The sequence below is a fragment of the Rhipicephalus microplus genome, chromosome 4, assembly GCF_043290135.1.
Source record: "Rhipicephalus microplus isolate Deutch F79 chromosome 4, USDA_Rmic, whole genome shotgun sequence".
Taxonomy (NCBI): Eukaryota; Metazoa; Arthropoda; class Arachnida; order Ixodida; family Ixodidae; genus Rhipicephalus; species Rhipicephalus microplus.
The window spans coordinates 91,041,586-91,063,404 of record NC_134703.1 but is presented as its reverse complement, the minus strand read 5'-3'; the positions used below and the strand labels follow the sequence as shown (position 1 = coordinate 91,063,404).

Below are 21,819 nucleotides of genomic sequence, written 5' to 3'. Positions count from 1 at the left end.
AATACTATTTGCAAACACATATTGATGAAGAATTAAATGCGGTCACTTCGCGTGCCACGGCGAAATGAACAATGTCTGACCTCTGCAATATGACCGTATGTACGCGAACTGTGAGTACCGAAGCCTTTACAGTACAGGATTTAATGCCATTGCGATTGGTTCAAAGCGAACTAAAAATTGTAATATTTTTCGCACTATTGTATACCTATACATGTGGATTACAAGTCCTCAACTACCACTGAAAAAATTTGCTTTAATTATATCAAGAACTGGTTGCGGCACCTAGGTGAAAATATCGCGGCACCAAACAGTACACCGATGTTAAACACGAAAACAAAACCTAGAAACAGAGGTAGAAAGTAGGCACTGGGATCAATACCGAGCACCTCCACCAAAATGTTACTTGGAAAAAAGGCGTTGCAGAATACATTTACAAGGTACGTACAGACACCTAACGCCAGGCATACAAGGGAGAGCCATGCCCACACGAATATCAGGGAACATTGTCTTCCTCCTTTGCTATTTTTCTCTTCATTTCCGACAGCGCACAGTATCAATACCAAAATTGTGATGTTTGCATATTGCCAATAGGTGAACTCATATGACTTGTTAAGCCACACAACTTCGCCCGAACTGACACGTAGAAGCAGGGTACGCGCTGCTGCAGCCCTCTTTCCCAGAAAAGGTCATTTGACTCTCTTTTAGGAGTTCTTACTTGCCACGCGTATGACTCTCTTTAATGTGACACGTGAACTCCCCTAGGAGATCAGCATATTATTTTCAAAGAGTTTTGGTATGCAAGAGGGAGTTAACGGGTCTCTTTAAGAAGAGTCATGCAAGTGGGTATAGCCGGAACTCGCTGACATTAATCTCATGTGCTTTTTTTTTTCTGAGTGTACCTGCCGTCAGTTGCTATGTATGCCACCACAGAATTCACCTGGCCGTGTAAAAGTGAAACAAACTGAAACAACGCGCGAACCTCGAAAATCGCCGCACCTCATATGAAGTATCACCCCACTTTCGGAGCGCCCACGCACTGCTTCCGGTCGCACGACGTGCATGCCCGCTGTCATTGGCCGGTCGGTAATACGGGGCGTAAAGCGCGCCCTAGTTACTTCAGCGCCTCCCGCCATTAGCGTCAAATAGTGCCCCAATCCGCAAAAGCGTCGCCTCCGATATGTTCCTTCTTCTTGCTTCTATTCCAGAGTGCGATGGGGTTGTGGCCCTTGCTCTTATTCCTTGCCGGCGATGGATCGATATCAGCGTAAGCACGCTCGCAGCTCTCGGGTACAGGACGCACATGCATCAAAAACAGCTCACGTGGGGCCGAAAGCTTTAAGGATTATAGGCCGCCGCCGCGGGCCGCTTACAGCGACGACGAATATGGCCTCCGTCGCTATGAAAATCCAACGCACGCGTTCTCGATGGAGCCAAGAATAAAAGAATAAGGCAGCCAGAAGAAGAGCAGCCGCCCTTTTCGATGCGTCTATTTCTTTCCCATTACTATACAGGCCGATGTCGCCGCTCCTGCAGGCAACTAAATCCCATTCTAGGCGGGCCTCCGCCCTTCAAGGTGTATTTGTAGGCTCGTCCCGCGCCTTTTTTTTTTTTTACTTGCGAGAAGCATTAAAGTATGTTCGGAATTCACCATAAAATTTGTATCTATCCCTCTAATGTCTTTCCCTTCTTTCTTGTCGTTCTGTCACTCACGAAAAAAGAAAAGGAACTACTTGAACCTGCAGGCCACACCTAACGGGCGTTATGGGTCTCGTGTCATCTTCGTCGTACACTTCCTTGCCCTTCTTTTTTTATATATCTATTTGTTGTTTTTGTTTTAATTCTCTTTATGTTTCCACCCTTGTGTTCCGAGTCGAAGCAACGCAAAATGAAATCAGCTTGGCTCGAGGAAAGCCCGGGCAAACGAAGAAAGATGTCGCGTCAACTTATTCCCTTCACTAGCCTTTCTTGAAGCCAATATTTAAATTTGTATCAAGCATTACAGGCAAATGCTTTCGACAAGAAAAGTCAATTCAGCCACTTGTAAATGCCCGTCTCCTTGCGTCTTGTACATACTCTAAAATTAGGAGTATCTATTTTGAATAAATAAGACTACATAGAGGTAACAATATCATTCAGCCGCACCACTAACGCAGTCACACACTTCTTGGTCTAGTTCTCGAAAGAATATGTCAAAAAATATCGTAAAAATAAAATTCCCATTGCCAATTGGCATGGCAATCGATTGGCAGTTTAGTTGTCGTGTGGCCTTTCAGCCTTTTTACACGCAATAACACTGATCAGGTAATTTCAGTTACTTGTAGCACACAAGAGCAGCGAATAGTTTTTTCATTATTATTATTTCTCCTGTCCCATTTAAAGGCCACAATGGCTGAAATATATAAGGGGTTCTTGTTCACGATGGATGCCAGACGTTAGTAGATTTAGAGATAGTAACCGCCACTGCTCTGAGAATCGCACATAAAAGGGCCCCTAAACGTCCCCGAGTTCAAAGACGAGGCAGCATAGTTTTCCTCGCCTTCAGTAGTCTTCTTACAAACGCTATCGCGGCATTACCAGTTATTATTATTTTAAAGACGATAGTCTTTCTTGTGGGCGTTCGACGCAAAAACTTTGGTATATCTGTCTGTTCGTCTGTCTGTCTACATTTGTCGGTTTGTCCACGATAACGGTACCGGGTACTGCAAACGCCACCAGCCGATACCCCAAAAATCCAAACTTATCCGCAGCAACCACCAATGTTGCTCAAGATTCAGCGTTCATACTTGTGCAAGTATCAATTAAAAATTAATTGCGCATATCTGAGGCACCATAACAACGCGTATATATTTTGTATGGGCGTCTTTTACTAGAAAAGGAATGCATAAGTAATTCTAAGGACCGTAGCGTTTATCACGCTGCGCTGACCATACAACGCTTGCACGAAAAGGCGAGTGTTTCCAATGGTTTAATAAGACGACACGGTGGTGGCACCTACCCGCCGCCTTGCGTTTTACACCTTATCACCTCTGAGACAGGCGCGCACGCCCGTCTCAGAGCCGTGCGCTTCGTTTTTCAAGAAAACTGCCAGACGGCGCTCATGTCTCACGTGTGACGTGAGTTGGTGCACTCGTTCACCTCCGCTGCACGCTCGAGGCACTCTAACTCAGCGCCTCCAGAATACCATCCACAGATTTTCTTGCGCAGAACATCAAATAAAAGTTTTGTTCACTGTCTCCACACGCAAGACTCCTCTTTCGACGACATTTGCAGATTGCCATGCAGATACGGGGCCATTTTTTTTTTCATAAGACATGTGTAATGTCAGCACTAAGTGTTGAGGATTTTATGCTTTTTGACTACGCGTTGCTATCTTTGTTTGCGCAATCGCAAACAAAGAAAACGAAGTGAAATCAATTTTCCACGTACGATATTCATGCAACGCATGGCAGAACGGGCGCGTGACTGCATGGTAAGCAGAGTACGAAACAACCCACAGCAAATACCTCTTGTATATTGACCAATTGAGAGTTTATTTTAGTCTAACGTCACGTGGACTAACTGCTCTGGTCACAAATGGTGCCGCGAGAATGAGAAATACCGGGAGAAAATCAAGCACTTTTTTTTCTACTTTCAAAGAATGTTTAGGGACCCTTTAAGGGAGCGTTCAGGAAAGAAACGAACGAAATAAGGCCTCGAAATGTAAAGCATGCCCCCTCCCCCCCTACGCACACACACTTCGATGGTAATGTGATTTTTTCAATTATTGTCGTAACTGATGACTCTCCTCATCTTAATATAGCTGCCGGTTTTAAAAACGTAATCATTAAAGTCGCCAGTATACATCAAGGTTTCTTTATTTCTGGTTATCTTTGGTTGGCACACACGTGCCAGCATGCATGTTTGTAAGTGAGTGAGTGAGTGAGCGTTATCTGGTAGGGTCGGTCAAACATGGAGTTCGTTAATTCATCAGTCAAATTACTAGCTCACAAGGACAATGCATATATATATATATATATATATATATATATATATATATATTTATATATATATATTTATCCTTGTTGACAACGCTCCCGTTGTGCCATATCCCATACCATATATATATATATATATATATATATATATATATATATATATATATATATATATATTAGAGTTATTTGACCCATAGTTACAAAAAATTCCAAATTACCTTAGCATTTGTTAGATACGTAATAGCACGTTAAAGAACCCCAGGTGGTCTAAATTTCCGGAGCCCTCCACTACGGCGTCTCTCATAATCATATAGTGGTTTTGGGACGTTAAACCCCACATATCAATCAATCAATCAATAGATACGTAATATAAACATCGAATTCTACGAAAAAACTAAACATAAAACACCGCGGATGTGTTTTCACTTGTTCATTTCTAAACGTTCCTTCGTTACGACTCAAAGAAATAGTTGAAGATCGTCTCTCGACGCTATTTCGCACCCTTAATGACTGTTTCGTATTTCATTCAAATGTTGGTGACATTGTTTTCACCCTCCCCATTCGATACGATCAAAAACCAACCTTCCTTTCGCAGACAGTTCTCTTTGCGCGTCCTCAGAAGGACCGCCGCCTGTCTGCCTGCCAGTTTTCACGCCAAACTTATCGTGGTCCTTCATCGCCATCTAGCGGAGAACCGCCCTGATCCGGCGTGCGGCGGCTTTTTTGAAAGGGCACCACCTCTCGGAGCTGTCGGAAGACACGGAGGCACACTGCCGGTTATTCTCGTTTTTTTTTTTTTTTTTTTTGCCATAATCACACTCTCGTTGGTGCTATGGAAGGCAGAAGCCCGCGAGCAAAGGTCGAGGTGATGATGGAAGAATCGAACAAAACAATAAGAGAGGACGCTCCTTATCGCTAAAGGCCACAGAAGAAAGCGCCCCTTCCCCGCAGAAGAAATAAATAAATAGCGAACGTGACACGCCAAACGGCGAACAGGCGTGGAGGTGTTCCATATACCGGGCCAGACCGAACGAAATGAAAAACAAACACAGGCGAGATACAATTCTTCCCCATCAACTTCTCAATGATCCCTTTCCCGCATCACACCCTACGGGCGTCTTTGGGCCTGGCTTGCCGAGCGAGCCGCAAAAAAACAGATCGGCATCTCGCCCACCACCACAGCACGGGGGGAAAAGACGTCAATTTTCACGTCATCGCATCGTCGACGTGCTCATCTCTTGGCCCCCCTGCGGTGCCCGGACGAGCGCTTCAAAAAGTCGGGTCCCATTGTGTGCGCGATGGGCGTGTGGCTCACTCTCGCTTATCGCGCCTTGCCCCGCGCCTACAACGCACACAGCACCGCCAGCGCAGCCTATATAGCGTAGAGTGTATGCCGCGTGAAGCTCGGCTCGGGGGTGTGAAGCGCTCATTTCTCGCTAGAGGCGTGAAACGACCCAACCGACGACGCATTGTCTGTGTTGTTGTAGCGCCTTTTCTACCCTCCCTCTATTCTTCAGCCATGCCACGAGGAAAGTGAAAGAGAGAGAGAGAGAGATGAGATGCCATGCAATTATTTTTTTGCGGTGCCGTTGAAAGAAAGCGCCGACAAGTTTAAGCAGACTAGTGTACGTTCACTCGCACTCGATGGATGCGCCTTTCGGGATGCTCCTCCTGCTGACTCTTGCCCGTGGTCTTTAGCTGCCACGCGGTGGTGTTCAGTGGTGCCGTATGGAATGGCTTGGAACTCTTTCTCCTTCCGCATTCCCATCTGGCGGCTGCCACTCAAGCTGCTTCCTCCTGATAGCCCCAAAGAGGGCGAAAAGGCCGACGCGTTCTGGTGTTCCGTAACGTCTTCGATAGTGGCGGAAGGGGCGTTCAATGCCGCAGTCAACTCGTCTGGTGCAGCTCTCATCGGCGTCGATATATCAGTTTTCTTTTTTTGTAGGGGTGGGCACGGGGAGTGTCTGTTCTTGTTATTGTCGTCTTTCGCACATGTTAGAGCGTGTTCCGTTTTAAAAAAATGGACATAGAAATAAAAAAGCGTGGGGGGGGGGGGAGGGGGGTTATACACTGGTGTTCAAAAAATACCTGCGCCTGTACAACTGCTTCGCTGTCACAACACACATGTAATTTATACATTAGAGCAATCATTCACATGCAGAACAGTTCCTCTTTAAGGCCTACGTATTATATAGCTTGAAATACCCATTTTCAATGTTCATAGCAAAATTCGCTTAACCAACTTGATACGTTTACAGCATATTTCAAACTTGCTGCCTTCGCTCTCATCGTGAACCTTGCACGTGTGAGGTGCCACGAGAGGATGGAAGCGAACCTTCAAACCTTTTATTTATTATAGTTGGTGATGTTGCAAATTTGAAGTAGCCATCTCCTTGTCGTCATCAACTGGGCAATCAAGTCTGCTTTCACATTATATGAAAAGCTAGCTGCAAGCGTTCCTTTTCGCATTTCGAAGTGTGTCCTGTTTGTGAAAACTGACGGGCGTGCGATGGTCACCCAGGAGAATATGGCTATCTTTCAATTGCCACGTAATACAGGCATAACGACTTTAACAGTCAGCTTTGTGTCACTTACCCGTGTCCTTGCCGTATACCTGCCTTTTTTTTAACCAATGCTTACAGCTTCCGCATCTAACAGAGTTACCTGCATGTCCTTCCATGCCTATCCTTCCTATAGGGCGTCCGATCCGGGCTGCTGGAAGCCATAGTGCCCGATCCATGAACAGAGACTTGCACGGTAAGCCCGCTGGTCGCATGCTCCCTGCTTGCTTTTCGTGTTTAACGTACTAAAATTGGTGCTCTGGCTTTTCTAACTTCGCCATGCGTTAGACTATTGTTCGATGACAATCAATGCTATAACAAAGACCTCTTCAGCTTTAAACCACCCTTCATATCAGGGTGCTTATCTTCATTGAAGCGAGCAGTCAATGAAGTTTTCTACGACTGAAATGGCTACTGTGCGCTGTAGAAGCAACTAACAAAGGAATGCTTAAAAACAACTTGGCCAACAATTAGTTATTCTAGAGTCTTTCCTTGGTTGTCCACTGCTGATCCCCACAAGCACAAGTATCCATATTTATGTTGATAAAAGTTCGACAAAAGCTTGTCTCGCGAAGCAACAGCATCAGCGACAGAAATGTGGGGCATGGGGTTTTAGGGAGAAAGGGGGGTTGTTAGGCATCCCTGGACCTTCTTGTACCCTCTAAAAAAGGTCTTTTTTTTTCGTTTTAACGTTCTTGGCACCGCTAGAATATTCAAACGCCTTCACACCAACCAAAGATTGTCAGAAATGGTTAAAAATAATTGAAAAATGTTAGCTCTAGAGATGTATCTAATTATTATAAGTAAGCAGTATGCTTCATTCACACCCAGAAACAAGAGAGCATAAAGCTTCTATAATGGCAGCCGTACCACATTCGGTATCACATCACACTTGTCTTAAATGCCCCCCCCCCCCCTCCAGCCAGCTTTTTGTGTTTGCAGAAAAATGTAAGAACGATGTTTTAATAATACTAAATATAACCATATCACATACCTATGTGCAATAATTCAGGTATGAACGAAAGCTTGTAGATAACACAAGGAAGCAGCTGTGGATGGTGCCAGCAGCCACTCGACTGCTCTTGACAGGTGTGATTTAAACTGCGCGCAGTATACACCATTTTCCTAGATTCTTGGAAGTTATCTTTCAAATGAAATCGGATCGTCATTGTGAGGCACGACGTAATAGAATGTACCCTCTCAGTTAGTTTATTTAAGAGCACCTAAACCTTAGTATAGTATATTCACAAGCATTTTCGCACTTTCTGCCACCAAAACTCCGTAACCGCGGTTTCATTCTGTTTAATGGACTAGCATTTAAGAGAGCTAGATCATTTCACCATGCACAAGTTCGCTTTAAATTTTAGGAACATTTGACTTCCTTAACGATTTCCAGTTCCATGAGCGCAGCCATGTGAAAACTGTCCAGTACAACCTGTTTGGCAGCAGCGAACTCCGCGGAAGTTTTTAATCTGTTAGAAGGAACTGTTAACTCAGTGCGGCGTGCTTTGAGGTCTTGGTAAAAAAAGAGAGAAAGACACTCGGAAATAGATCGAAGGAAGTTGGCAGGTCGGAGGCAAGGCCGGCGAAATAGATTCGCCGAGCGACGACGTTGCAGCATTAATAAAGACCGTGGCTTCGACGGGCGGAGAGAGCACATGGTACAAGTCGAGTGTTCCAGACTCACGGGCGGGAAAGTCGGCGCTAAGAGCGTGGGCGTCTGCGTGTTGCCAGGAAAAATGAATTAGAGGGAAAACGGGGGGCAGCTACGGCAGGAAGAAAGATGATGACGGAAACCAAGAAAAGAATAGAGAAAGAAGAAAAAAAGATGGGGAAATAGGGAGATAGAGATAGTATAACGGGATAAGATAAAGACAATTCCGACGGGGAAGAGGCGGAATCCGGTTACATCAAGAGAGAAGGCGTCAATCGGATTCCGGTAAATCGGGTTGGCCAGCCAGATCAGCAGAAAATATCAAAGGCGCCAGTTCAGCACGCATCGCGTAAGCACACACACACAGACATGCTTCTCTCAGTGGAAGAGAGGCAAGACGACGTGCAGGCCATGACTTTGGCCCGGTTGACGTGCAGCCGCGCAAGCAGGTTTCCCGAAGCACAGACGCTGACTGGGCCAGGGAGCGAGAAGTTCAGAGAGAGAGAGAATGGGAGGGGGGTGCATTTGCGAATATCGAAGCTCGAGGAAAAGGAAAAAAAAATCACAACAGCGAAGAAACAAGTTTGCGAGTCAGTATAGTGATATATACTAGATATATATAGAGATATATATATTTACTAAATATATAGACAAAGAGACAGACGACTTGTGCAAGTTTGCTGGAACTCGAAATGCTCCGCGCGACAACGCGGTGACAGATACGATCATTCGGAGCATCTATTGTTTCCTGTTGTGCAACATACGCTCATCCCTTTCTGCCTAAAACTTCCGCGTTAATGCTGGCACCTCGCGAACGAACCAGTGCTTGCTCACTGGCGTTCGTTGTCATTAAAGAATGGGCTTGTTTTACAAATGTGGCGTGCTTCTAACCAGCTATTCCCACTTCAGGGGCTCTAATACACAACCATCGTCCCAACATTCGCTCTTTCGTCTTCAAGAGACCGTAAACGGGCTAGTACATATAGATTCAGTGCGTGCGTTCACAAAGAAACAGCACAGAAGGACGAGCTTGTATCACATTTTGTTTATCTGTGCTCTCGGGCTGTTATTCTTTTGTCTTATATGTAGCGATTTCACGGTCGTATAGCTCGAAACCGAATGGTGTGCTTAACATGGACAAAAAGCGTTCCGACGTGAAAGCTGAAAGCGGGTTCCGCCAACAGCCCTCTCTACATACTCCCCTACAAGACGTACCGAAACATTCACTTCCTGTTATTTTTAGCACACCGTACAGTATTTTCCCGTCTTCAGGCAAAGCAGCGCTGATTCGAGCGCTGGGCCAAGCAGCCTGTTTTCGTCGCGTGCCGTTACGCACCCCGAGATTCACTAATGGGATCGACAAACGATTCAACGTCACTTCGTTACTTAGCTATTGTTTGAAGCTAGCCAAAAAGTTTCACAATGAGCAGCCTCAATGTCATGCACTGTCGACTTCCGTTTCCTTGATGAGATCTACAGAGGTGCCGCTCCATTTCAAACTCGGATTTTTTTGGCGCACTAAGCTATGCGCGTATATTAGGCAGAAGACGCTTCTCTAGGCTGCAGTTGTTTTGTAGATTCCGTCTGTAGAACCTTCGAATGATTTTCCGGTGTATACACACTCGCCAAAGAGTTGCGTTCGAAATGTAAATGTCAACTACGTTGTTACAGGTGCCACCTGGTTGCGTCAAGCAGAATAGATTTTCACCTGGCTTGTCCGCAATAAAGCGTGTGTGCGTCAGTCATTAGTACTCCCTGCGTCTAATGCGCATAGCGTTTCTACTATTGAGCGTGGATACAGGAACTGAGAGTGACTGGCTGGGTCCCGCACAATGGCAAGCTTGTCAACGTGTATTCATTTGTCCCTTTGCAGGGCTACGGTCGCCGAATGCAAACGGACATGTGTGCATGCAGAAGCCATATTCTTTGTCCATTCGTTAGCTTTATTCGCGCGTTTCTGACGTCTTCTGTCAACACTCGGCAAAAGCTGTTGCCTACAACCGTGCCATGGCTTAAACACACCTTGTTGGAATCTGCATACAGCGAGCCTTCTTCACATTTTCCTCTTTCAGCCGTCTTTCAGTTGCACGCAGTGAGACGTATTGTGCTGGGTCTTTCGGTTGGTTTGTTTAGCGTAAGGTGACGAAAATACACAAGCAATGAGAGGTGCCTTATTTGAGGGCTCCGTATAACCTAGACCTACATAACTTAGAGCGGTAAAACTTAGACCTTGTGGTTTCGTGCTACAAATGGGTGGCTGTCTCCTTTCCCTTATAACTTAGACCTTTATGTGTTGTTCAACGTGCCTTCAGAGGCCTCTTAAATGCCTCTGAAAGCCTCCCTAAGGTCTTTAGAGGCCTTCAAAAGGTGTTTCCCATCTTAAAAGGTGGGGAACAACTTTTAATAGGTGTTCCCCAGCTAGGCTGATATCGTAACCGAAGTGTACAACGAAACCAGGTTAAGAACGTATTAGAAGTACAAAGCTAAAGCCCGTCTAAGCCGTGGGGTGTATAAGGATAAGTCACATGGCCAATTGGAAGTGTCGTAAGAGAGGTTAGGTATGGACCATAAGTCGGGTAACGAAAGCTGGAAGGGATTTTGAAGAGAAAAAGACTAGTTTTATGGGAATATTACACTGCATTCATTCACTCGAAACACCCCTCCTTGTACACCAATTTTTTTTCTTTTCTTTTAAGCGTGTCTTAAAGCGCGAGAAAGAAGCTGTAGGTAAGACCCGAAAAACACGAGGTTCAGAAAGAAAGCATCACTTAAATATGAACTCCCCTAGCAAATGTAGACCACGCCTTAAACGAGAGAGCGGAATTATAGGCGATGACGCATTGCTTTAGGCATTACCCGATATCGACAACTTTCAAGTCATACCGCTAGCTTATACGCACAGTAAAGTCAATTTGTTTTACTTTAACAAATAATACAATTTTGGGTACAACAGTATGAAACTGATTAAGCGAATGAGTTGTCCTGATACGGCGCCTCGTGATGAAAGTAAACTTTAACGCACATTTATCAGGTTTTTTTTAGTTATATCCAAAATTATTTGCATTTCGCAATTAAGCTGTTTAGAACTCCGCAAAAAAGTCTGTATCATGTTGTGAATTATTTTCTTTCTTTATTTATTTAAAATTGTCCTGCTACGAGCTTTCTTTTTTTTAACATGGTCTTCCTTCTTTTTCTCACACAGGTGCGCATGCCGAAACAGATGAAAGTAAGTATGAAATTTGTATTTTTGAAAATGCCACAGGGAGAAATAGCCTATTGTTTATACATTTGTCATCCCGTTTTCATTGCGGAGTTGTAAAGATAATGCTTTGGTTCCTTTTAATCTAATCGATTTCTTGAACATATATCTATAACTTCGGGACCAAAACAAAAAACCGCTCTCCGCAGCCGCTACAGTAATCAACTTGTCTTTTAGGCTCTACGATATCTTAATCCACTCCTCTAGAACATATCCTCCTAAGAACTTGTCTTTTAAGCTCTGCGATATTTCGATCCACTCCTCCAGAACATATCTTAATGAGAGGATTTCCGTTTTACCAGCCTAAAACTTTGGGCTGATATACAAGAATCATCCAGCAAAACGAGCATTTTCGATATGTATTTATTGTTTTTCAGTGTGCGCAGATCCTCCACAGCTAACTTATTGGAGTAGATGAAGGGAATGGCCTAGAAAGTAAAAATAAAAAGATTGAACTTTTTTTGCTTTTTTTTTTTCGGGTTCCTACAGACATCACAAACTCCGTGGGCTGCCTGAAACCGCTTTTGCTGACCGTGCTGCTGAGCCTGATTCTGGGCCTCTCCTAGCCGAGTGTTGCCTTGTTATCGAGGTAAATAGTATGGACTTTTATAGGGCGGTTCTTCATGACCTGTACATAATCATTATCACATTGTGTTTTTAAACTTCGTCGTTTGTGGGGACACAGCTTGAGTTTGTTCTGTGCCTCGGATGTGACTGGTTTGATGCGTATAAAGTACTACATGACCATTGGTAGAGATACGGGGTATCGGCCATAATAGTAATTAAGGCGAAAGCCTAAAAACACACGGCATCCCTTGAACATTTGCCTAAGGTTACTAAAAGGCTAAAAAAGAACCTTTTCTTCACAGTCAGTGGTATTGATACCACCCACCTCCGCAAACTTTCTCCACCTAGCGTGGTTCTTCATTGCCTCCGAGAATTGAGGCATTGACATCGTGATGCAATTGACTCTGGGATCGGAGACATAGGTGATGTCATGACGACACCATGAGGAGATGTCATCTCGTGACGGTGAATTTTTTCGCCACCACTCGTGTCGACGCCGACGCCGGTCTCTCGCCTTTTATCGTCAGGTCGCACCAAATCTCGAGAATGCCAACACCGATGGTCAGTTTCAGCGTTTAATAGGGCATCTCAGCATGTCACCTAATCAACTGAGTGAAACAAGCAGACGACCAGAAGGACGTCGCCCTTCACAGCGCTAACTTCAGGGGGGTTGGATCTATGTTTGTTAACGCTCATGAGCTACGTGTGCTGTAAACCCAAGCACAGCCAGCATACAGACCAAGCGAAGTCGATTGTTGACTGAAATGACGACGCTCGTTCATTTGGGGCGTCTCTGAAATAAATGGCAGTTCCACCTTTATAATTATATTCTGTCTGTGATATTTGTTTAGACTTCATCACTCTGCTAAAACTACTAGCGGCCACTTTTTTTTTTTTTGTGAAGAGTGGGTTGGAGGAATCTTGAAGAAGAGATGGCGTCTTCGTATAAGGTCTCCAACCCGCCCGTCTGACTAGACTGTCTGGCCCTACTAAGAAACAGCTAACCTGATTTCTTTACTAACGGTCGTACGCGATCCTTTAGCCCTTTAAAAGTGTTTGCTGCTACAGAAAATGTATTTTTAGGATGGTCATACACAGTTTTTGAAACACCCTGTATACTATTTTTACTGCCTGTATTTTTATATTTATAGACATGCGATTATTTATAGAGTATTATTATTATAAGCGTTATATTTCAATGTACTATTGATATAGACACGTAATCATTAGTATACTATTAGTACTATACACACGTCCTCATTTAGTGAACTCTTACAGTAAGAAATGTTTCAGCATTACAGCCTAAACAACAACGTTGAAGATAGCCAAGGTGGAAAGGTGCGCTATTACCCTTCTTTTCAGTGCGCTCTTATTCTTCCTAAACGTTGAAGATAGATTTACCAGCAAAACACTTCAAAAGAAACATACACAGCGCTGCGTGTTCCTTCTAAAGTGTTTCGTCTTCTCGCGCTGATAAATCTAGAGCATGAATCAAAACCACCCAAGCAGCTGTTTTACCAAAACCACGATACGATTATAAGGCACTCCGTAGCGGAGGGCTCCGGTAATCTTGACCACCTGATGTCCTTTAACATGCACCTAAATATAGGTACACGAGTCTCGATAATTTACGCCTCCGTCGTAATGCGATCTCCGTGGCCAGGATTCGATCCCACGATTTTCGCTCCGGAAGTAGAGCACTACAATGACTAGTCTACCATGGCGGGTTGTTTGTTATCAAACGTATGTAATAGTCTAGAGTACCGCACGTGCGCACCTAACGGTTCTATCTCGCCTTTGCTTTCTTTCTTCTGACAGATGTTGGTGCAACCTTTACTTTCATCCAGTGAAGCCCTTTCTGAGTCGACTTGAGCGCAAGATACTCTTCAATGGCCTGCAACAGCGAGCCCCCTCCTGCTCGATCCGAAGAAGACGTCGAGCGAAATATTGAAGACGTGCCTTCTTTCCTTCGATCCGTACAGCTCGCCGCACCTGCACTGACACCTGTCACCCGTCTTGAACGAGGTTCCCAGGAGCACCGTTCCTTATTGACAGAACGAGAGAAATGAGATACATATAGCGACGCGGGCTTTTTTCTTATTTAAATAGCGAGAACCAAAGAGGCTTTTCCACGCCAGACTTGTACAGTATGTAACCAAGCGTGTGGTTTACAGTGTGCGTGTCCTGAATGACATTTTTTTCTTTACTAGTGCTTCGGAGAACTTTCGTTGTGAAACCGTTGGCTCACTGAGCATGCATGTGATGGATGATATGACACTACATATAGCCAGCCACTATTTCAGTGATGCCGAAGTTTTGTATTTAGTTGTTTTTGTCGTTTTTTTGCTTTTGCGTTGTTAAATATTGATGTCAAAATCCACTTATAGTCTATGAAGCTATACTCTAAGTTCAACAGTGAGGCGTTAGCACTGTAAGCAGTTATCGCAGTCATGGTCTTTTTAGCCGCGGCAGCTACGTCATCGCGAGTAGCTTCGAAGTGCGAGCATACAGCAGGTGACGTGTTTTTTCTTTTTTTTTTCGTAACAAGGTTCACAAGCTCAAACTGAGCAACATTGGATACTCATTCACCACTTCTGACTAACTAGTAAGCTTCGTCTTCTCATCCGCGTTGACATTAAACTTCGACTGATACCTTTAACGTGGCTATAAGCTTGCACACTCCTCCGTTAAAAGACGCACTCAAAGTCTACCCGCTATAGTTAGCGTTGTCCATCACTGCACTTTCATTCACGATGACTACGTAAAGGATATAGAACGTAATGACGAAATATTTGTCTAGAGCTTCGCACTCGTCTTCTGGAGGTCTCAAAATCGACAGAGCCCTCGCAAAACAGTGTTTGAGAGGTTAACTTAGTCGTGTATAGCGAGTGTTTGTTGTCCCTTTTGTTGCGTCACGCAATATGCTAGTCCTTGCCGAAGCCGTCCCTTTGTGTTTTAGTAGTAATATATATTTTGTCGATCTGGCGCTGTCCTCAGACCGTCCACAAGCACAAGCAAAAAGCTGATGTCTTTGACATTCAAGAAATTTCTACGCGTTCCTATGAATTTTTGCAAGAAAGAAATGGCATACAATTTTTTAACTTTTGCAGACATTTTAGCTCACTCTCTGTGAGCAGAAATTGTCATACTTTTGTTTATTTGCTTATCAACTTTGAAAAATAAATTGTAGGTGAATCTGTTAGAATATTTATGCTCGCGTAAGCTGAGACATTTGTCTTAGACGTATGTGTTATTTACATAAGCTTTGTGGAGGCAGCTATCACAGTGACATCAATTTCAAAAATGTGACAAGTGCCTTTATTTTAGTGCTTCTACACGCTTCACATTTAGGTTACAGTGGACAAACAGTTTCATTTATGCATTGAATTTACCGGTACATTCGCTAGGCAATTATAACGTTTTCTCCAGATAATTAGCTCTAAGCTAATTCATTCTCCCTCTATTGGCACCTCAATAGGACTACGTAGCGAGACAACATCTGTCGTTCCTTGCATAAAACTTGAAACGCACCTTTAGTGTTGTCGGCAGTGACAAAACACAAAAACATGGACTGGTTGCCTAGAGTATACCGCACCAAACACCACGATTCTCTCTGTCGAAACAAATTAGATCAGAATTGAGACACTTGACCAACAAACAAACGAAAAGTTTCAAATGCGAGGTAATGAGGAACTTTCACCCAAGTAACACCTAGTCAAATCATCAAAGCTAAATAAAACGCGCTCATGTAAAATATTTATACTAAATCCTTTGATTCTCTTGAAGTACTCCTCCCTGCGTAGATAGTTTTTTTTTATTATTTCTTATTCTCTAGTGCGTAGCGACGAGTAAATATTGTATATAGTATATTTCAGTGATGCTCTGGTTTGATCCGTTTTGAATGCACCCGTGTCTATGCTATTGTTAACTGCCGCTTAGAACAGAGCAACAAAGTGCAGTGCGAAAGTTTACTCCCCGAGCACTCGTAAACCTTCATTAAACGCCTGCTCATGAAACACCTATAAGTAAAAAAGAAAAATTCAGATAATAAACCGAGTATTACAATTCGAACTAGTTAGTATTCAAGCAATATTTACCTGGCACGACATTATCAAACAAGCCTATTCTTACGTAAAATGGGAAATAACTATTTGGCAACAATGCTTGGTGTGCGTTTGATTATTCTATTATAAATTCCTTCACTTCGTGTATTAGTGTACTTCCTTTGTGTTATTTATATCCAAACTACGTGAATTGATGCTTTCTTGTACTTGTTCCCTCACAAATAAACTACTTAATAAAATAAATGCACTTTACTATGAAGTCGTACTTGGACACTTCACACACAAAAAATTGCTGTTACGTATTATTCCAGTTCACACAACAAAGTTTTTTTTTAGTTATGAAGCACAATATTTTTATAGAAGCGTATGAATACCTGTTGCAATTTGTCATGTACAGCGTTTGAAGTAATAAAAGTGATCACCGATTGAAACTGTTCTTTATGTAGCGTCTCCTCAACAATAGCTTCTGTCTTCGATTGCTGTTGTTTTTACAAGTTTGTCTGTTAGCCTGTTCGTTTTTTATTTACATAACCTTACATTATGTATTCCCTGTATCGGCAACAAATCTGTATCCAAGCCGGCTCATACTAGCTACAGATGCGTATTCGTCGGTCACTATTTGAAGCCATTTATTTCGTATTTTACAGGAGTATCCCTTGAACAGTCATCACAGCCTTGCCTACTATGACGCTGTGCACTAGTGTTTATTGGCAAATAAAACATAAAAAGTGTCAGATCCCACGTACAGTGGGAATCAATGATATGCCAAGCAAGAATTAGGAAGGTTGATATGTCAATTTAAAATCAGCACAACGTTACGAGGCAGAGCCAAATTATGGAGTACAAGATTGCCATGTCATCATTATCATATTTGGACGTCTCATTTACCTTCCTCATCTATTCACGTCTCCTGATACCAAATTTTTGGCCCCGCCGCGGTGGTCTAGTGGCTAAGGTACTCGGCTGCTGACCCGCAGGTCCCGGGATCAAATCTCGGCTGCGGCCGCTGCGTTTCCGATGGAGGTGGAAATGTTGTAGGCCTGTGCGCTCAGACTTGGGCACACGTTAAAGACCTCCACGGGGTCGAAATTTCCGGAGTCCTCCACTACGGCGTCTCTCATAATCATATGGTGATTTCGGACGTTAAACCCTGCATATCATCATCATCACTTGATCCCGAATTTGGTATATGTGGAGCTAGCGAAATGGCCACGAGCGTGCTATGGGCGTGGCATGTAGTCAAGTTTTACATGATACGCATGCCTTGATTATCATGCTTGCACCAGTCATATACCTACGTCATCCATTGACGTCACGTAACATAAAATTTGGTTTAAGTGGAGCTAGCAAATCGGCCGTGAGCGGATCATGAAGGGCCCAATATACTCCGACGTAATGGTGACGCTCGCGAACGCTGGGCGCGGCGACACTACACTAGCAGAACGCGCGGCCAGGCGCGACCAGCGCGGCCAGCGTCCGTCTGCCTCTCTTCGTGATAGCTATGCGCAGACTTGCTCACGAGCTCGAAGCAATCCCGCACCTTGGATATACATTGTATGCGGACGACATCACACTCTGGGCTACGAAGGGTTCACTGGCGCTGAAAGAGCAGACCCTCCAGGCTGCTGCGACAGCTGTGGCAGAGTTCGCAAGAAAAAGTGGGCTGAGCTGTGCGCCTGAAAAATCTGAACTCATAAGAATACACAGTAAGTATTACAAAAGTAACGGTGACATAAACTTACAGGTAGACGGCCATGCCATAGCCGAGGTTACTCAGGCCCGTATACTTGGTTTCTGGGTCCAAAGCAATGGCAAAGCCAGTCACACGATAACCACCTTAAAGACTACGGTTAAACAGATAGCTAGAATGATCCGTCGCATCACTTATCATAAAAAAGGCATGAAAGAAAAGGATACTCTCCGGCTTGTCCAGGCCTTAGTTTTGAGCAGAGTGACGTATGGCCTACCGTACCACTCACTCGACAGAAGTGAGGAGAGCCAGGTGGATGTGCTCATTAGAAGCGCTTTTAAGGCAGCACTTGGTCTACCCACCAGCACACCGACCGAGCGGCTCCTAGCTCTCGGTATACATAACACTTATGCTGAGCTCAGTGCCGCAGTCCTCATGTCTCAGAGGAATCGTCTAAGTGAAACTTCAGCAGGCAGGGCGATACTCACTAGAATAGGAATTTCGCCCCACCCACAGCACATTGATGAGGAGCTGGTCGACGTAGCCCAAGAGGTCCGCAGGCGAATCTCAATCGCACCGGTGCCCAAAAATATGCATCACGACTTTCACGCTGAGCGACGTACTGCGAGGGTAAACTGGCTTCGAAAGCAATTCGGCTCAGCTTCAAATGTCGCGTACGTCGATGCGGCCAGTTTCGATTGGCAGAGACACATAATTACTGTTGTCGACAACAACATGACGCTGCTAACGAGTGCCTCCGTACGCACGACCTCGGCTACAAAGGCGGAGACGATGGCCATAGCCTTAGCCTTAAGGTTTCAGGAGCGTAGAGGGGAGCCATCAGTTATTTTATCCGACTCCCAGGAAGCCTGCCGGCTCTTTTTAAGGGGCCGCCTTCCAGCAATGGGGCTGAGGCTGCTAGGATCCAAACTCACTCACCACCATCGCTTGATCTGGTGCCCGGGACACGCAGGTCTCGAAGGCAATGAAAGGGCGGACGCTCTAGCTCGTGCGTTTTGTAACCGAGCGGAGAATCCATCTCTTTCATTGACCATGCCAATTTTACCTAGGGAGATTCTAGCTCACCAGCGCTTCACGCGTCAAAAATGTGGAACACCTCACAGATCCCTTAATGGGGAAGAGGCCACTGACCTTAGAAAAATTCAAACGGATGTATTTCCGCACCTACTGAAGTTACACGCGATACATCCAACTCTTTACCCGGCTGTATGTCCGTGGTGCGGCGGAAGACCGACTCTCTACCACATATCGTGGGGGTGCGATCGTAAACCAAGCGACATAACCAATTTTCTCGGCGAACCTTTAACACCTAGTATGGAGCAGTGGGAGGCACACCTCGCTAGCTCGGACCCAGGAGTGCAGCTCGCACTACTGGATCAAGTCCGGCGGGCGGCTAAGGCCAGTGGAGCCCTGGACGTAGGGCCCCAACCATAAAGGCTCTAAAACGCCCCTCTCCCTTTCCCCTTCAATAAAGTTTTACTCTCTCTCTCTCTTCGTGATGGAAGGACGCCAGGCGCGCTCAAACTCACATGCGTCAAAGTGACGCAGCGTGGCATGTAGTCATGTTACATGACACGCAAGTTATGATTTTCATGTTACGGTCTGTCGTTTGTGTTTGCCATGCAGTCATGTCATACCATACCAGTTTTGCAACATGTCATGGGAACGAAACCACCGCAAGAGCGGCGAGACCATGAAATGTAAATCATGACATTCATGACATACATGTCATGATTTTCATGTTTTGACTAGTTAAATATCCTCGTCATAGAGTCAGGTTATGCCATACTAAGTTTGGTATTGATACCATTATCCAAACAGGCGGGTCAGCTAAAAGTCGTACGTGGACAGACAGACAGACAGACAGACAGACAGACAGACAGACAGACAGACAGACAGACAGACAGACAGACAGACAGACAGACAGACAGACAGACAGACAGACAGATAGATAGATAGATAGATAGATAGATAGATAGATAGATAGATAGATAGATAGATAGATAGATAGATAGATAGATAGATAGATAGATAGATAGATAGATAGATAGATAGATAGATAGATAGATAGATAGACAGACAGACAGACAGACAGACAGACAGACAGACAGACAGACAGACAGACAGACAGACAGACAGACAGACAGACAGATAGATAGATAGATAGATAGATAGATAGATAGATAGATAGATAGATAGATAGATAGATAGATAGATAGATAGATAGATAGATAGATAGATAGATGGATAGATGGATAGATGGATAGATGGATAGATGGATAGATGGATAGATGGATAGATAGATAGATAGATAGATAGATAGATAGATAGATAGATAGATAGATAGATAGATAGATAGATAGATAGATGGATAGATAGATAGATAGATAGATAGATAGATAGATAGATAGATACGCTCAAAGTCGCCGAAGTTCACAAAGAAATCCTTTGCATTTATTATATTTATTCAGATAAGGGTGCGACTTCAAGTAGCAGCATAATTTGGCGAATTCCCCTGCACTTCTGAGTGATCTTTACAACCAGAGAACCAAGTAGATTGGCGCCTGGCGTGGTATCGCCGGCATGACGCGACGAAACGAACGCCGGCGCTCGGAAGAAAGCTGGGACACACCACGGACGACCTAATCATAACTTGGCAGTTTATCTTTGTTTTGTTCCAGAGATTTCCCGAGACTATGCCAACAAAAGATTATGACTCATGTATCTTCAGCCTTCTGACCAATAGAATGAAGAGTTGTTACTGGCAGTCCGGATGCCTTTGCACCCGATAATATAAGTAACTAGAAGTCCGCACAAGCCCATTTCTGCATTTCGGAGCATACAACGGAGGTGGCTGCTCGCCAAAGCAGAAGACTACGTCTGACAACTGAAGCACGGTGAGTAACTTCACGCGGCATGGCAGACAATATTGATGCCTGCAATTTCTCACGATGTACTAAGGCCTAAAGGGAGTGTTACTGTGATCGTTTAGGTCACGTTTTGTGTAACACGCGGAAAAGCTAATGTGGAACGATGGCTACTAAAGCATTAAATCAGCAATGATATGCAACCATTCATGATCATTTATTAATATCATGTTTACCTAGTTTATTGCCTATAATTTTTGTGTGCAGGTACGTGAATGTGTGTGAATAGTAAATTAGTTGTTAGTCCGCATTTCAGTCTTTTGTACATGGGCGTTGCACGTTTTCATCGAGCGGGCAGACAAATTATCTCCTATGTTTTAGTAGAGAACTCTATTGATGTCGGCATTAACTCAATCAAAATTCAGCATCGCCTAATGTGCAGGTTTATAAGTTTAATGTGTAAAGTTTTAATAGCTACAGTTTTGCATGATTGTTGAGAGAGCATATTCTATGCTTTCTTTTTTATGGCGGCTACACGAAAGTACACCAAATGTGGAGCAAAATGTAGCATATGTCTGCATTATACTATCGAAACACGTCACAAATAGGAACACCGATTCGCTAGTCTGAGAGTAACATGCAAGCATTCGTGAACATAAAGTTTCTACTTTTTTCTCTCTCTTTCAGTTAATTATTTATATACTTAGGAGTATTTGTCAGGAAGGTAACTCAGCAGTTCCTGTGGACTGCAGTCCTATGTGCGCGTGTATCTCGTTAGCCTGGTTAGTTTCATAATGCAGGATGATGAAATGTCACGGGCATTCAGAAGAGAGTTTTCTTGGAGCCAGGATGAACGGTTAACTATTGTGTTAAGGGTTCATGCCGGACAGAAGTGAGTGCCTGCCCCCGGAAATGTTCCCATAGTGGTGATGTACAAGTTTAATGTGGGGTCTTTTTAATATATGTAAGCCGAAACAACGGCGTTTTTGCTTTTATTGAGTTTCGACAGCTGCCACACCCAAGTAGTCAGAATGAAAGCTTCGTTGATAAAAGCTTCGTGAGTGCACACGCATATATGCTCAATTATAACGCCCCCCCCCCCCCCTACATACAACTTAGAATTGCGCAGAACGAAACGACAAATTTTGCGCGTCATGTCTCA

At 44.1% G+C, this 21,819-nt stretch overlaps 1 protein-coding gene across 1 annotated transcript in view; it reads left to right on the top strand.

Moving 5' to 3' along the window:
• The window catches only part of LOC119172206 (uncharacterized), a 333,170-nt gene extending 318,960 nt beyond the window's left edge, over positions 1-14,210 (top strand). The window contains exons 4-7 of the mRNA XM_075893316.1: positions 6,672-6,731; positions 11,392-11,415; positions 11,938-12,037; positions 13,834-14,210. Coding sequence (XP_075749431.1) covers positions 6,672-6,731; positions 11,392-11,415; positions 11,938-12,014 — 161 coding nt within the window. The 3' untranslated portion in view covers positions 12,015-12,037; positions 13,834-14,210. The remainder of the gene's footprint in view (positions 1-6,671; positions 6,732-11,391; positions 11,416-11,937; positions 12,038-13,833) is intronic.
• The last annotated feature ends 7,609 nt before the right edge of the window (positions 14,211-21,819 follow it).